General features: G+C 45.7%; 1 protein-coding gene across 1 annotated transcript in view; it reads left to right on the top strand.

Annotated features, from left to right (window-relative positions):
* plppr3b (phospholipid phosphatase related 3b) overlaps nt 1–17,635 on the top strand; it is a 40,420-nt gene that overhangs the window by 16,136 nt on the left and 6,649 nt on the right. The window contains exons 2-4 of the mRNA XM_028814719.2: nt 6,671–6,777; nt 9,629–9,814; nt 14,088–14,217. Of these exons, the coding sequence (XP_028670552.1) occupies nt 6,697–6,777; nt 9,629–9,814; nt 14,088–14,217 (397 nt within the window). The 5' untranslated portion in view covers nt 6,671–6,696. The remainder of the gene's footprint in view (nt 1–6,670; nt 6,778–9,628; nt 9,815–14,087; nt 14,218–17,635) is intronic.

The following is a 17,635-nucleotide window of genomic DNA, read 5'->3' as shown; positions in this document are numbered from 1 at the left end:
GAGGCCCGCTGGGCGCCGTTACTTCAAATGCCTGCTTTTTTTTGTTGGCCAATGCACCTTATTATTTAAACGTTTTTTTTCGTCCTTCCAATCCATCCATCCATCCATTTTCCAACCTGCTGAATCCGAACACAGGGTCACGGGGGTCTGCTGGAGCCAATCCCAGCCAACACAAGGCACAAGGCAGGAACCAATCCCGGGCAGGGTGCCAACCCACCGCAGGACACACACAAACACACCCACACACCAAGCACACACTAGGGCCAATTTAGAATCGCCAATCCACCTAACCTGCACGTCTTTGGACTGTGGGAGGAAACCCACGCAGACATGGGGAGAACATGCAAACTCCACGCAGGGAGGACCCGGGAAACGAACCCAGGTCCCCAGATCTCCCAACTGCGAGGCAGCAGCACTACCCACTGCGCCACCGTGCCGCCCATGTCCTTCCAATCTTTGACTCAAAATCGTAAACGTTGAACAGGAAAAAAAATAATCAGCATACTGCCCAGTCGATAGACGGCTGTGATATCAAATTCGAGAACCTGCAGTCCAAGTGGCCTACTGGATAAGGCATTGGGCCACACGCCACCAGGCCGCCAGTTCACGGGGGGACACGGAGCCACTCGCTCAGCCCACCTTTGCACTGTTCCTTATCTTTCTTTTATTACTTGGCTGACTTGCTCAGGTTCACATGGTGTCAGTGGTGGGATTTGAACCCGCAGCCTGTAGACGCTTCTGCTAGCAGAGAGTTGCAGTAGTCCTGGTGTGAGCAGACCAGAGCTGGATCTGTGTCATCTGGGGGGCTTTAAAGATGTGGACGTGGCACAGAGTGAATCTGCAAGACCAAGAGATCATTACAATGTGGGCAGTGAAGGACAACTGGTCATTGATTGTCACTACAAGGTGGCATTAGTGACAGCAAGCTGAGCTGAACAGTGACGGGTTCTGAATAGATGAGTGAGTCCGTCTTTGCCAGGAAGAACAGGAGATGGAGGTCCTTCATCCAGGTTACAATATCAGCGAGACACGCAGAGATTCTGACTGATACCCTTTGGTCCTCTGGGGGGCACGACGGGCAGAGAGGCACATCATTGGCATAGCACTGATATGAGGGCAGGATGATGGGGCCTAGCAAGAGAGAGAAGAGGAGTGGGACCAGCACCCATCCCTGAGGGCCACCCTCATGCTTGCCTGGTGCACCCTTGACATCCCTCCTCACTGGACACATGGTGGGATCTGCCCGAGAGGTAGGACTCAGACCACCTGTGGGCAGTGCAAGTGATGCCACAAGGTCAGAGAGGGTGCCACGTTCTCCAACCCTGAGTAAACCCTGCTGTCCCACGAGAGGGGTAAAGCCTGATTTATAGTGAGGGGGTCCCAGTGTGCCAGTTTTCGAATCTGTGACTTTGAATGTAAAGCTGTGCATAAAGAACAAGCAAACTGAGATTACATTTCACAGTTATTTAAACAGAATAGAATAATAATTCCCACACAGACTGGTGCCCTCTTGGCACCTTTTGCTTGCAGGACAGATTTCGGCTTCATGGGACCCCAAGTGAGTTAAAGTGAATATTACACATAAACACAGCAGCACACACACACTGTTCATGTCCATTGATTCTCTTTGGGGTCTTCACACTGCCACAGTCAGTCCCCCCACAGAGCCTTGTAAGCCAATCAGCATGAAGATCTCCTCCGTGCTGGCCTGGCGCTGTGACTCTTTCCCTGTTTTTGAGAACACAATTCTGTCACCACTGGGTAGTGTGAGGGTTTTAATCCTCAAATTTGATGTCATATAGCACCTTGCACAAGCTCTTTACGGCAGCTGTTGACATTTCAGTGATGGAGCCTCCTCTCTGTGTGGGTGACAGTGATGGAATTTGGAGAGATTGCCTCTTCAGAAGGGCGTGGGAGAAGCAGCTGTGTGTGCCAGTGCGCCAGCACTGTGAGCGTTTCAAGTGGCAAGGAGGGGGAAGGCAGTGTGCCAAGGAGCCAAGCAGCCATAGAGACGCAGCGAGAAGAGGCCTCCCTTTGTCAGAGTGAGAGGAGCTCTCAAGCACCAATCGAGGGTGCGTCAGTTTGAAATAAAGACCTCCTTAAGACAAGTGAGTGCCATCATTACTGTTGATTGTGCTGGGCTCATTTGTTTAATAGTACGCTACGTCGCTACCTTCTCAAGGCATCATTAGCACTCAGAATGCCTGGTGAGATGCGCAACAGAGTCCACTGATCAAAGGCTCACGTCCAGTTATGGGGTCCATCTGAGGCACTGAAGTGGTTGGACTACGTGGTCCAGAGTGCCAGTCAGCTGGAGAGATGGGATGTGGAAGAGAGAAAGAAAAGATGAGAATGTACATAGACAGATGGAAAGGCACTATAAAATATATAGAGAGGAAATGTGCAATAGAATTGGTAGATAGATCAATACTGTAGAACAAATGAAACAGAGGTAAAGGCTCTATATGAAAAATAGATAGCTAGCGTAGTTGGCAGGATTAGATAGATAGATAGATATGAAATGCACTATATAATAGATAGATAGATAGATGTGAACGGCACTATATAATAGATAGATAGCGTAGTTTGCAGGATTAGATAGATAGATAGATAGATAGATAGATAGATAGATAGATAGATAGATAGATAGATAGATAGTGTAGTTGGCAGGATTAGATAGATAGATAGATAGATATGAAATGCACTATATAATAGATAGATAGATAGATAGATAGATAGATAGATAGATGTGAAAGGCACCATATGATTGATTGATTGATAGATAGATAGATGTGAATGGCACTATATAATAGATAGATAGATAGATAGCGTAGTTGGCAGGATTAGATGGATAGATAGATAGATAGCGTAGTTGGCAGGATTAGATAGATAGATAGATAGACAGATAGCGTAGTTGGCAGGATTAGATAGATAGATAGATAGATAGATAGCGTAGTTGGCAGGATTAGATAGATAGATAGATAGATCGATAGATAGATAGATAGATAGATGTGAACGGCACTATATAATAGAGAGATAGATAGATGTGAACAGCACTATATAATAGATAGACAGATAGCGTAGTTGGCAGGATTAGATAAATAGATAGATAGATATGAAATGCACTATATAATAGATAGATAGATAGATAGATAGATAGATGTGAAAGGCACCATATGATTGATTGATTGATAGATAGATAGATGTGAATGGCACTATATAATAGATAGATAGATAGATAGCGTAGTTGGCAGGATTAGATGGATAGATAGATAGATAGATAGTGTAGTTGGCAGGATTAGATAGATAGATAGATGTGAACGGCACTATATAATAGAGAGATAGATAGCGTAGTTGGCAGGATTAGATAAATAGATAGATAGATATGAAATGCACTATATAATAGATAGATAGATAGATAGATAGATGTGAAAGGCACCATATGATTGATTGATTGATAGATAGATAGAGGTGAATGGCACTATATAATAGATAGATAGATAGATAGCGTAGTTGGCAGGATTAGATGGATAGATAGATAGATAGCGTAGTTGGCAGGATTAGATAGATAGATAGATAGACAGATAGCGTAGTTGGCAGGATTAGATAGATAGATAGATAGATAGATAGATAGTGTAGTTGGCAGGATTAGATAGATAGATAGATGTGAACGGCACTATATAATAGAGAGGTAGATAGCGTAGTTGGCAGGATTAGATAAATAGATAGATAGATATGAAATGCACTATATAATAGATAGATAGATAGATAGATAGATAGATAGATAGATAGATGTGAAAGGCACCATATGATTGATTGATTGATAGATAGATAGATGTGAATGGCACTATATAATAGATAGATAGATAGATAGCGTAGTTGGCAGGATTAGATGGATAGATAGATAGATAGCGTAGTTGGCAGGATTAGATAGATAGATAGATAGACAGATAGCGTAGTTGGCAGGATTAGATAGATAGATAGATAGATAGATAGCGTAGTTGGCAGGATTAGATAGATAGATAGATAGATCGATAGATAGATAGATAGATAGATGTGAACGGCACTATATAATAGAGAGATAGATGTGAACAGCACTATATAATAGATAGACAGATAGCGTAGTTGGCAGGATTAGATAAATAGATAGATAGATATGAAATGCACTTTATAATAGATAGATAGATAGATGTGAAAGGCACCATATGATTGATTGATTGATAGATAGATAGATGTGAATGGCACTATATAATAGATAGATAGCATAGTTGGCAGGATTAGATAGATAGATAGATAGATAGCGTAGTTGGCAGGATTAGATAGATAGATAGATAGATAGATAGATAGATAGATAGATAGATAGCGTAGTTGGCAGGATTAGATAGATAGATAGATAGATGATGAGAAAGGTACTATATAACAGATAGATAGATAGATAGATAGATAGATACTGTAGATAGACAGATGTGAACGGCACTATATAATAGATAGACAGGTACCATATAAGGCGCTATATAACCCCATGAGTGTGCTCGGCAGGTCCAGGACACCTTCCTCAGCTCTGTCGTGTTTCTTCTGCTTATGGTGGGCTGCCTCACTTGAACCAGCATTCTTCCATTTCAGTCATCCCACCCTTTTCAAGAAATTTGTTTTGCCCACCAGGTGACACGCTCAGCCACGGTCACATCCATTATGGAGACCCGACCCATGAAGTAGACAGACATCTTCATTCTTGTCTCATCCAGATGAGGGTCTTGTAAATGTCTGAGCACTTTTTAACTTTGATGTTTTTTGCTCGTAAAGGAGGTTATGGTGGTGCTTTCTGTATAAAATAAAGATTGATAAATTTGTTTGTTTAGGATGGCAATTGGAGGCTTTTAAATATGAAATACAGAGAGCTGAATGTGCCACTGAGCTGACCTTAGAAATGACTTTCAGATGGCTCTGGCGTCTACGGAGCATCAATGTTTTCTCCCTGGCCAAGCCCAGAGGGTCTTTAGTTAGTGGTCTTCTGGAGCAAAAGCCATACAAGTGGGATGTGAGTGAAGATGTGGGTGACCTGGGGAACTCCATTCTGTCTTTTTTATGGAATATGCTGCACGTGTGCCACCAAGGAAGATCTTACAGTTAGGCAGTGGTGACATTGTGCCCAGGTGGTCCTTAGCCTGATATCTAGGAGGGGATCACAGAATCCCATTGCTGTGTTTTGTCCACTTATTTTCTGGAGTAAACCCCTAAGCCCACCCTAACTACAGCCACCACTGTTACACCTGTCAGACAGTGGAGGTCTACACTGACCAGTGTACCCGTGGGCGCGTGTTCAAGGGGCAAAAGTGGACTTTCTAAAGTGACCCACCATTGAGGACAAGTGTTCTTTTTGCACTGATAGTCTTCTTCTACTGTCTTCTTTTTTTAAATTGCTGCTTTAGTCCATCAGAACATAAAATCCGGGGGGGGGGGGGGGGGGGTTGGTTGCCACTCAGCCCCCCCCATCACTCACATCTCCAGTGTGTCATGGAGTCGAGATTCTTCTTTTCCTGCTAACTTCTCACTTGAATCTCCGCTCATTCTGGTGAAGAAATCATGTGTCCTGTGCTCAGTGGCGCCCCCTAATGCCCTCATGTAAGATCGCATTTTACACTCCACACTTCTTTCCTTCATTTCTTTCTTGTGATTCATCTGGTGGGCGGCACGGTGGCACAGTGGGTCGCGCTGCTGCCTCGCAGTTGGGAGACCTGGGGACCTGGGTTCGTTTCCCGGGTCCTCCCTGCGTGGAGTTTGCATGTTTTCCCCGTGTCTGCGTGGGTTTCCTCCCACAGTCCAAAGACATGCAGGTTAGGTAGATTGGCGATTCTAAATTGACCCTAGTGTGTGCTTGGTGTGTGGGTGTGTTTGTGTGTGTCCTGCGGTGGGTTGGCACCCGGCCCTGGATTGTTTCCTGCCTTGTGCCCTGTGTTGGCTGGGATTGGCTCCAGCAGACCCCCGTGACCCTGTGTTCGGATTCAGCGGGTTGGAAAATGGATGGATGGATGGATTCATCTGGTCTACACCACGGGGGCACCTGTGAGGATTGACACTATGGGGCATGAGATGGCATGTGCTTGTAAGAGTTTATGTTGACTGTTCTGAGTTAAAGAGGAGCTAGCAGTAGAGTGGCAGACAGGTAAGGTGGTGAGGCTGAGCCCCCCGCCATGGAAACTGAGATCCTGGACCGAGGGCTGGGTTGGGGGTTGGGGCGCACAGACCTCGGGACTCCAGGCAGGCACACCAGCTCTTATCTCACTGCCAGTTTCCATGGGCACTGGCAGGGGCATCACTAGCTTTAGCACTTATTAGGGGCCCGGCCCCCTCTCTGATAATGCTTAGTCCTAAAAGTATGTTAGATGGAAAAGGGTGTGGGGGTCCCATGGAGTTTCAGTGAGTCAAAGAGTGGGGGATGGGTCTCAATGGCTCTTTGTGCAGACATCCATGCGTGGGGTGGGGTGGGGGGGGGCTCTCAAAGATCAGGGGATGGACAACTGAGATGATGGGATCAGCTGGGTGGGTGTGGCTCTTGGAGACCAGGGTCTGGGTGACTGTATATCAGGAGCTAAAGGCCTGGTAGCCTCCTAAAAATGATGCCACAGGCCTTCGCACCTCTTCAGCTAAACCACCACGTTTGTTCTTGCAGGTTACAGACACCCAAGAAGTCGCAAGATGATCTCCCCTAAAGACAAGCCCAAGAAGAAGCCCCCAAAGGACAGCCTCACGTTGCTGCCATGCTTCTACTTTGTGGAGGTGAGTGTCGACTGAGGGAAGATGAGCTTCCAAAAGAGGTAGGGAGATCTTTTGTGGGGTCCAAAACTGGTCTGTTGGAATTAATCAGGCTTTATATAGCGCCCTGCAGAGCAGTGAAGATGACAGAGAATAGGACAGAACCCTCAATCCCAATGACTGACTGAGTGAACTGTGTGCTTTATATAGCGCCTTACTCTCTTATGAGCCATGAAGATTTAGGCTCCTTTGGAATGGGACGCTCCAGAACATGCTAGAAAACTTTATGGGTCCCGGATGAAGACATTCGATGCAGAGCTACATTGAACTTCTTATTAAATGTTTAAAACGAGACTTGACATCTGCTCATCTCTCCTCTTGTATATAGCGCCCTGCAGGTGGTCCCCATGCTGTCACTTTACATGTCCACTTTGGCGCAGGCCCCCTGACTCATTTACTTGTCTCAGTGTAGTTCCTTGTTTTTTATCATTAAAAGAAGGCAGGCATGAGAGTTCTCTACCTGGATGAAGAGCGCCCCCTGCTGACTTTGGGCACCGCTTATTTTCTTCTTCCAGCAGTGACCTGGCAGGATCCTGACATCTGTGCCATGCAGGGAGTGTGGCATACTGGCTAAGGCTTTGGGAGTTCAAACCCTGAGGTTGTGGGTTCAAATCTCACTGCTGACACTGGCTGACCCCGAGTGAGTCGCTTCAACTGGAAAAAGGAAAAGAAATGGAACCAATTGTATATTAAATGGTGTAAACTGGTCGGGGCCCATGTCCAGCTGGGATGCCTCCATGCTGGGAAGACTGGGGGAGCAAACGTGGCAAGAGTGTTACCTCCCTCGGAGTGCTGGATGGCAGCCCCCCTGGGTTGCAGCAGTGCCTCGGACTCCCACAGGGCTTCACGGGAGTTGGAGTTTGGGTACAGCCCAGTTGGGATCCGTGAGCACCACCAGGGGGTGCTGCAGCAACCATTGAGCCGTTATGGGGGCTGGAGCACTTCCGAGGGGTCTTAAATACAACTCAGGGAGCCAGAGTCAGGAGGAGGAAGATGAAGCTTGACTAGAGGAAAAGAGATAGAAGAGAAGAAAAGAAAAGAAACTCCTCTGTTTGTGCTTTGTGACTGTGTTGTGGCTTGGGGGACCGGAGAAGACGCTGACCACAAGGGAAAAGAAGAGAAGAAATCAGGTGTGTTTTTACAATCTGTCTGTGTTTGGTTGGGTGGCTGGCACCCCCCACCCCCCCACAGGTGTCACACTGGTCATCAGGGGGGACACCCAGGCTATCACATGTGAAATGTAGAGAGCTGCTGATCCTATAAATGACTTCAGGATGGTGTTATTCATAATAATCATATTCCCTGCATTAAGGGCACTGTCCCTAACCCCCAGCAGAGGGCGCTGTTGTGCCAAAATTAAATAAGCAGTGAACTTGCGTCATTAATTCATAACGTGTTGTTAAAATGGCGCAGCAACTTTGTCATCATAATCCTATTTTTGTTTTTAATTTTTCCCATGATAGACTTGATGGAATTTCCTAGGAATACTTGAGCTTGTGAGATTTTCTTTACACCGAGTGCCACTTGCCTGTTATTGGCTTGCTTGGCCAGGCCCTTGGACCCTCAGTGTCCTCTCCATACTTTTATTCAGGTGTGTGTAGGTGCGGCCTCAGCTTTTCCGTTTCACCTGGGGGGCTTGAAGGTTGAGCCCTTTTAAGGAACCCATTGGTTGATTTTTTTTTTTTTTTTTTGTGCCACAATTTCAAAGTGGGGTGGCACGGTGGCGCAATGGGTAGCACTGCTGCCTTGCAGTTAGGAGACACGGGTTTACTTCCCGGGTGCGTGGAGTTTGCATGTTCTCCCCGTGTCTGCGTGGGTTTCCTCCCACAGTCCAGAGACATGCAGGTTAGGTGGATTGGCGATCCTAAATTGGCCTTAATGTGTGCTTGGTGTGTGTACCCTGCGGTGGGCTGGCGCCCTGCCCGGGGTTCGCTTCCTGCCTTGCGCCCTGTGTTGTCTGGGATTGGCTCCAGCAGACCCCCGTGACCCTGTGTTAGGATATAGCGGGTTGAATGATGGATGGAATTTCAAAGTGACTTTGTTTTCTAGTTCAGCTTTGTAAACGTCCTCTCCTTCCCTTCACTCAGCTTTGCCTTCTGCGTTCGCTCCGAGCTTCTTTGTGAATCCGGGGTTTTGACTGCAAAGCTGCACTTTGACTGAATTGTGTGTTGTTTGTTTGTTTGTTTGTTTGTTTGTTTGTTTGCTTTATTCTTGTTTTTGTTTTTTTGACTAAGTTGTTGTTTGTCTACACAATGGGTGACCTCTCCTGGATTTCCATCATTTTTTGTTTTATTTTATTTTCAGTGACATTGACTGACTTTTTCATGGCTCCTGTTTTCCGTCTTTCTGCTTCAGTGGGCTGTGAGTATTGCCCCCCCCACTCCCCCCCCCTGCCCACACTCTGTGGTACCCTCTATGGTCCTGACTTTCAAGTGGGCTCTGGCCTGAGATCTGGCACCCTGAAGTGGCTGTGGCCGAGGGCCTGCCTTGAGATGGCACTATTCTTTTTTAATGAGTGGGCATTGCTCTAATCGGGGGGCATTTGTGCCTTCCATCCACTTTTTTGATCTCCAGCACGCAATGGCAGACCTTACCCTGACCGCACAGACTTGGGGTGGTGGTTTTAGCAGAACGAATTGATCGCTCCATTAATGAATGAGTCAGAAAGCCAGTCAGTCAGTCCATCAGCCAGTCGTTATTTTTTATAGTGCCTTTAATCAGCTCATCAGTCACTCGGCCAATAAATCCATCGCTCATCTTCCTTTGACCTCGGCTCCATCACAGCCTTCTCTTCTTGCTTTTCTTCTCTTCACAGCTGCCGATTGTGGCGTCCTCCATGGTGTCGCTCTACTTCTTGGAACTGACTGACCTTTTGCGTCCGGCGCAGGTGGGCTTCAGATGCCACGACCGGGCGCTCAGCATGCCATATGTGGAGAGTGGAGACGAGCTCATCCCCTTGTTGATGCTCCTGAGCCTGGCCTTCGCTGGACCCGCAGCCTCTGTAAGACACAGTTGGCCCATCTATGTCTCTGTCTGTCTGTATGTATGTCTGTCTGTCCATCTGTCAGCCCATCTATGTCTCTGTCTGTCAGTCTATCTGTCCGTCTGTCTGTCTGTCCGTCTTTCTGTCTGTCTCTCTATCCGTCCGTCCGTCCGTCTGTCTGTCAGCCCATCTACTTCTCTGTCTGTCAGTCCATCTGTCAGTCTGTCCATCTGTCTGTCTGCCCATCTATCTGTCCATCCATCTATCTGTCCGTCCATCTGTCTGTCCGTCAATCTGTCTGTCTGTCCGCCTGTCTGTCAGTCTGTCTGCCCGTCCGCCCGTCTGTCCATCTGTCCGTCCATCTATCTGTCTGTCTGTCCGTCAGCCCATCTACGTCTCTGTCTGTCAATCTATCTGTCAGTCTGTCTGCCCGTCCGCCCGTCTGTCCATCTGTCCGTCCATCTATCTGTCTGTCTGTCCGTCAGCCCATCTACGTCTCTGTCTGTCAATCTATCTGTCCGTCTGTCTGTCTTTCTGTCCATTTCCTGCCGCAGCGGAGCCGTTGCTATGGCAGCAGACGAGCATTCCCCGTCTGGCTGGCAGTTTTAGCCCAGATAATAGCTGACAGGCATCTGAACAAAAGGAAGACTTCAAGGTAAAGCGCCTGCAAATATCTAAAGCCGCAAAGACGGGAGGCGGCGATCCCCATAGAAATGTCCTTGTCGAGTTGCCGCACTTCGTTTTCCTGCTCGTTTATTACTTAGCGGGCTCCGTAGTCTGCCAGGGTAGAAGAAGAAGAAGAAAAAAAAAAAATCCATATCCATTGATTTATGTGCTTTCACCTTCGCACACCAAACCCACAAGGACTTCTCTGCCGAAGTCACCGGAGACGCACATTCCGAGGCTGACATTCTGGGGAATAAATGGAAAACACACACACCTTGAAGAATGCAATATGCCCGACATCGGAGTCACGGTGTGTGCGAAACACTCGAGGCGAAGAGCGTCTAACGGCACGTTGTTTGTCTCCCAGATCGGACGCTACATGAGAAGTTCAGTTCAGTTCTTCAATGGTTTCAGTCGTCTAATAAGAATATTTACAACGTGGGTCCCCAGCTGGCACTGCCTGTGCCGAGTGGCTTTTCCTCCTACACCCCCGAAGGCTGTGTGAGTGGGAGTGATGTTACGATGGGCTCCGGACCCTGACTTTGACATTCTTATGTTTCGGCTGCCCAGACTTCCAGTTTTCTTCCCAGACAGTTCCGATTTTATGTAATCTGTACTGGAATTTAAGAAAATGTCCCATTTGTCACCTTTTTATCAGGCTGAAACTTAAAGAGGGTGCCCCCCCCCCCTTCGATTTCATTGTACATTATTACAAAGGCACATAAAACACAAAGAGGGGACACTCCTCCACCCCAAGTCAACGACATCATTTGTGTGTAGAGCACTCGCTGGGTTACGACCATGAAAATCTGGTCAGCCTTTAGTGTGGTGTATGTCAGCGATCCAAAGGTGTGGTGTGGGACACAAATGTCACCCCCCCCCCCCAATCCATCCATGCTGTGCACCCTCTGTATCCATTTTTGGTGTTCTTGGCGCCAGGTACACCACTAGGATGCTAATTAACAGCAATGTTTTCTTCATACCTTCAATACAATCAATGCAGCAAGAAAATCAACACCAGACAGGGGATTCAGATGGGGACCACCCTGCACTTTCTGGACACTTTATTGTGTTTTAAATAAACAGAAATACTCACCAACTGCTCTGTAAATGAAAGCTCTCCTGCTCCTGAGCCTTCTCAGCACTCTTATATAGCCAGAGGGAGGGCTCAGGAGCAGTGATGTCACAGTGATTCCACCCATCAGGGGGCGCCACACACAAAGCACAAGGAACAACAGAACATTTAAAGAGACAGAACACAATTATACATCATAACTCAAAAAAAACCCCACACATTATACTAAAATACATTAACATATTTAACGTCTTAACAGCAATGTCACATCTGAATGGAATTTGGTTTAGCATCTCTGTAATTTTTGCTGATTCCTTTTCCATCAGTTCTTGCTGAGACTTTATACAGGGCTGAGAATGGATTGTGCCCCCTCAGGTTCAATAGATAAAAGACAAGGATATTTCCTAACACAATCAACATCTACCTTAATGAAAGGATAAGTGTCATTGTGCCTGAGCAGTTGCTCTGTCTTTGTCATTACAACATATGGCACATCACAAACATTTGAAGTAATTGAAATGCATTGCATTTGTCATTCCAACAGATGGCATATCACAAACATTTGAAGTAATTGAAATGCATTGCTTTTGTCATTCCAACATATGGCGCATCACAAACATTTGAAGTAAATGAAATGCATTACATTTGTCATTCCAACATATGGCGCATCACAAACATTTGAAGTAATTGAAATGCATTGCATTTGTCATTCCAACAGATGGCGCGTCACAAACATTTGAAGTAACTGAAATGCATTGCATTTTTCATTCCAACATATGGCGCATCACAAACATTTGAAGTAATTGAAATGCATTGCATTTGTCATTCCAACAGATGGCGCGTCACAAACATTTGAAGTAACTGAAATGCATTGCATTTGTCATTCCAACATATGGCGCATCACAAACATTTGAAGTAATTGAAATGCATTGCATTTGTCATTCCAACAGATGGTGCGCCACAAACATTTGAAGTAATTGAAATGCATTGCATTTGTCATTCCAACAGATGGCGCGCCAGAAACATTTGAAGTAATTGAAATTCATTGCATTTGTCATTCCAACAGATGGCGCATCACAAACATTTGAAGTAATTGAAATGCATTGCATTTGTCATTCCAACATATGGCACATCACAAACATTTGAAGTAATTGAAATGCATTGCATTTGTCATTTCAACAGATGGCGCATCACAAACATTTGAAGTAATTGAAATGCATTGCATTTGTCATTCCAACATTTGACGCATCACAAACATTTGAAGTAATTGAAATGCATTGCATTTGTCATTTCAACAGATGGTGCATCACAAACATTTGAAGTAATTGAAATGCATTGCATTTGTCATTCCAACATATGGCACATCACAAACATTTGAAGTAATTGAAATGCATTGCTTTTGTCATTCCAACATATGGCGCATCACAAACATTTGAAGTAATTGAAATGCATTACATTTGTCATTCCAACATATGGCGCATCACAAACATTTGAAGTAATTGAAATGCATTGCATTTGTCATTCCAACAGATGGCGCATCACAAACATTTGAAGTAACTGAAATGCATTGCATTTGTCATTCCAACATATGGCGCATCACACACATTTGAAGTAATTGAAATGCATTGCATTTGTCATTTCAACAGATGGCTCAGCACAAACATTGACACTGCTTTTACAGATCTCATATCAAATGCCATGTAACAGAGACACAAGCATTGCATGGTGCACTGCAAATATTAACACCAAGGTCTACATAGTTTACTTAGCTTTTAATGTAAGTTTTAAATGGGTACCACAGCTAGTTGACCTCAGCTCAGTGGGCGTGGACATAGACAGTCAGGTCTGCCCATATAACTTTATCCTCATTTGCATGGTTTAGAAGTCTGCTGGTCGGAGTTACAAGGCACAGAGCTGATCCTGCATCTGTGCCCCACTGAGCTTTGTCTCTGCCCCATCCTTCGATCCACAGGGAGAACGTCCTCCTGCTTTGACAAATCCCATACCAATATGACAGAGAATTCTTTTGAATTACATACCAAATGGTATATAACAGAGATATGTGCACTGCATTTATCATTCCAACAAATGGCACATCACATTTTATTACTGTAAATGTGTATGATGCACCATCTGTTGGAATAACAAACACAATGCATTTTATTACTTCATGCATTGCAGAACACTTTCCAAAAGATGGTGCATTGCAAATGTTAACACTGGGGTCCATATTGATTATTTATAATTTTGTCTTTGACGGGTAGCACAGCTACTAAAACAGTAATTAATAAGGCAGCACTAATTAAAGACTTATTACAAAAAGCCATAAACCAGAAATATGACCAATAACAGAAAAGACTAAAGAATTCCAAAAATTCTCCAGAATAAACACATGAAAAGAAAAGAAACGGAATCCCAGGGGAGTATCCTGGACAAACCATGACAGAGTCGTGTAATTTGTAATTCCCCAGTCGTATTATCTGCCCACTGCATCTCTTCTTGGTCTTTGCCACATTTCCTCTTGTTGACCCCTTTGCTTTTCCCTTTCAGATAATGCTCGGCGAGGGTCTGGTTTACTGCTTGCAGTCCCGACTGAAACTGCGTCCCAAGGCCGAAGGCAGCATCAACGCCGGGGGCTGCAACTTCAACTCCTTCCTGCGCAGGACAGTGAGATTTGTGGGTAAGGAAACCTCTCTAGTCTCCATTTTCAATGCCTCCTTCCTCCTATAGGGGGCGCTGCTCTGTTAGTTCCTTGCCTTATCCTTATGAGGGTGACACTGCTGGGGAAGCCCAGCCTGAAGGGTCCGTTTCTTGATTGCAGTTCTTAAGTTCTTTGTTATAAGGAATGCCTTGTTAATAGCAGGGTGGCATCTGGGTTGGCATCTGTCGTGGTTCTGCTTGTTTATGTTTTGACTGATTAGGTTCCCTTTTATGTTTTCTTTCTTTACTTTCAAGCATTTTCAATGTGGCTACTTCTTTATGTACTTTGTATACTTCTTGTGTTTATGTTCTGTCCCTCTTGTGCTTTGTGGGTGGTCCCCCAAGGGGCAGGCCCACCAGTCTGTGTCCATGTTGAAGTGCCCTGTCTCTATAAAGGCAGAGGTGACCCACAAGGTGTGTTGTGTTTCATGTCACTGCTCTCGGTGTGGTGAGTTCTCTTATGTTCTGCTTTCTGGATTTCTGATCTCAGCTTTGTTTTTCAGATTTGTTTTATTGGATTCCAAATTAGGATTTTGAACATTTTGGAAATTCAGATTATTTTGTAAAATAAATGTTTGATTTATTTTATCAAAGATCTTCTATCTGCCCTTATTTTACAGCCAGAGGTTTACGGTGACCCTCTCCCTCTAAGGGAGGTTGTTTAAAGTAGTTTTGGGATTTCTACCTTTGTGGCTGGTGTCCCATGTAGAGGGCCTGCTCCACCCCTCAAGCCAGCCGGTTTCCCCTGGGAGCTGACTGAGTCAAGTTTGCCTTTGCTGGGGTGCGCCAGTGAGGATTCTGTCTTGGCCAGTGTGGAAGCCCCTGTGAAGATCGTGGTGATGACCTCCTTAGTCATAATAGCATCAGGCTGGCCGCTCTGGGCACTTGCCCCCTGGAAGGTGAAGGTGGGTCACCCCTAGTGTATCCAGCATCATGGGAGCGGGCTTCCAGGGCTTTAGCCCCAGATCGTAGAGAGACCCTCAACCTTACTCTTTAAAAAGTGGCATTGCTTTACTAGCGTAGCCCCTAATAAGTGCTAAGGCATGCGGAGCCCCCCACTCAGAGGTTCCCGACAGCTGGCTTTATTCTGCTTGTTGACTGGACACAGCGAACTGGCGGATCCAATCAGAATTCAGGGGGATCCAGCTGGGCGGAGCTTGTTGACAGTAGTACCGGAGGAGGGTCTCATGTGGCAAATCTGGAAAGAGCTGCTAGGTGTCAGTGGACCAGGCGGAGGTGCCCTCTTCTTAGCTGTTCTGATTATTATGGAGGACTGATGGGTGTCAAGGTGGAGCCTAACAGTGGGATCTGAAGCTGTTCTTTATTATTGTTTTACTCATTCATTCATTTCATTAATTTCAACTGATTGGGACACTGAGACAGAAGACCAGCTTGGCATCAAGGTGCCAGGCTGTTACCCAATTATGACTCCCCCCACCCACCACCTGTCTATATGGAAGCTCTCTATCCATCCATCCATTATCCAACCCTCTATATCCTAACTACAGGGTCACGGGGGTCTGCTGGAGCCAATCCCAGCCAACATAGGGTGCAAGGCAGGAAACAAACCCTGGGCAGGGTGCCAGCCCACCACAGGGCGCACATACGCACCCACTAGGGACAATTTAGAATCACCAATGCACCTGACCTGCATGTCTTTGAACTGTGGGAGGAAATCCACGCAGACATGGGGAGAACATGCAAACTCCACGCAGGGAGGACCCGGGAAGCGAACCACAGGTCAAGCTCTCTATTCTCAGCTTAATAAAAACTGTCTGGAAACTGATCATTCAGAACGATGGTCTCCAGCTTAAATGTGTCTGGACGTCGTTCATGCCAGGTCTGGCTGGGCACAACCACATGGCCACAGCTACTGGAACAAGAAGTCAGACTTGTGAAGGACGTGAATGGAATGTGTAGGAGTCAGCGGCATCTTCTGCTCAACCAGCCTAATGACAAGCGTAGCAAAGTGAAGACTATAAGAGCAATTTGAAGGTCACATGGTCACCCTTACCTGCCCACAATGCCCCCTGAGTCGATAAACATGAAGTCAAGTGGCGGGGACTTGGAACATCTGGACATTACAGGCCGCCTTCCATTGTCCTGTGCCATTACGGCCTCCTTGACTAACTCCAGAAATCTGCCTAACGTTCAGATCACATCGGCCATCTGTCTTTATTTAACGTCTGTGATTGTCCGTCTGCCGTCGTTTTTCAGTGTGTGGCCTAGGAGTCTTTACCCAGTTCTGTCTGACTTCATGCTTCTCCTTTGTATTTTTATATTGTCTCTCTGTCATTCTGTCCTTCGCTTTACTGCTTTTATTTATCTCTCCTTGTTTATCTGTGCTCACCTAGCTGGCCTTCCATTTCTGGCCCTCTGCCCTCACATTGCTGTCCTCATCTCTCTGACATTCTCCGACTCCTTTCTATCTGTCTTCAACTCTTTGTCCTTGTCCTTGTTACCATCATGTTGTCCCGTGTCTGCCCTTGAATGTCTCTACTTCAGGACTGACATTCTCTGTCTGTCCTCACCTTTTTCAACAATCCTCTATCTGCACTCGACTATCTGCCTTTATATTAATGTCCATACCCATCCATTCTTTCTCTATCTGTGATCATCTATCTGCACTGGGTTTCTCTGCCTCTTTGTATTTCTCCTTTCTCTTTGTACTTTTCTCATCGCTCTGTCATTCTGCACATCTCATGTTTGTCTCACTCCATCCTCTCATATTTGTGCTCACCTATCTGGCCTGGTGTGCCTGTTCATGGCTCTCCACCCTCATATCTTTGTCCTTTCCTTCTCACCATTGTCTAATTCTCGTGTATTCGTCCTCACCTCTTCGTTCTTGACTCCATTGTCTCCTCTGTTTATCTGTGATCGTCTATTTGCCCTGACAGATCTGATCTCTCACATGGTATCTTCCCTCACCAGCCTATTCTTAAAATTATGTTCATAATTGTGTGCCATTATCCATCTACCTGAGCACCGCCTCATCATCTGTCTATCTGTGATCATCTATCTGCCCTTTACTCTATGAATTTCCCCTCTCATATTCTCTATCTGCCCTTCACCCACCCCGTTTTAACATTGTGTTCTCAGCTGTCTGCTTTTGTCCATCTGCCTGACCTCCTCCTTATCATCTGTCTATCTGGGATCATCTACCTGCCCTTTACTCTCTGAGCTTCAGCTCTCACCTGCTCTATCAGTTCACACCAACCTGTTCTTAACACTGTGTCCTCATGATCTGTCTTCTTCTGGCTGCCATTGTCCATCAACCTGACCTCCTTCTTATCATCTGTCTTTCTGTAATCATCTATCTGTCCTTTATTCTCAGAGCTTCACCTCTCACTTTTTTATCTGTTCTCACCAGTCTGTCTTTACCTTTTTCAATCCTCCTC

The sequence above is a fragment of the Erpetoichthys calabaricus genome, chromosome 12 (assembly GCF_900747795.2).
Source record: "Erpetoichthys calabaricus chromosome 12, fErpCal1.3, whole genome shotgun sequence".
Classification (NCBI taxonomy): domain Eukaryota; kingdom Metazoa; phylum Chordata; class Cladistia; order Polypteriformes; family Polypteridae; genus Erpetoichthys; species Erpetoichthys calabaricus.
The sequence above is the reverse complement of the archived record's forward strand: the minus strand, read 5'-3'. Positions and strand labels throughout refer to the sequence as shown.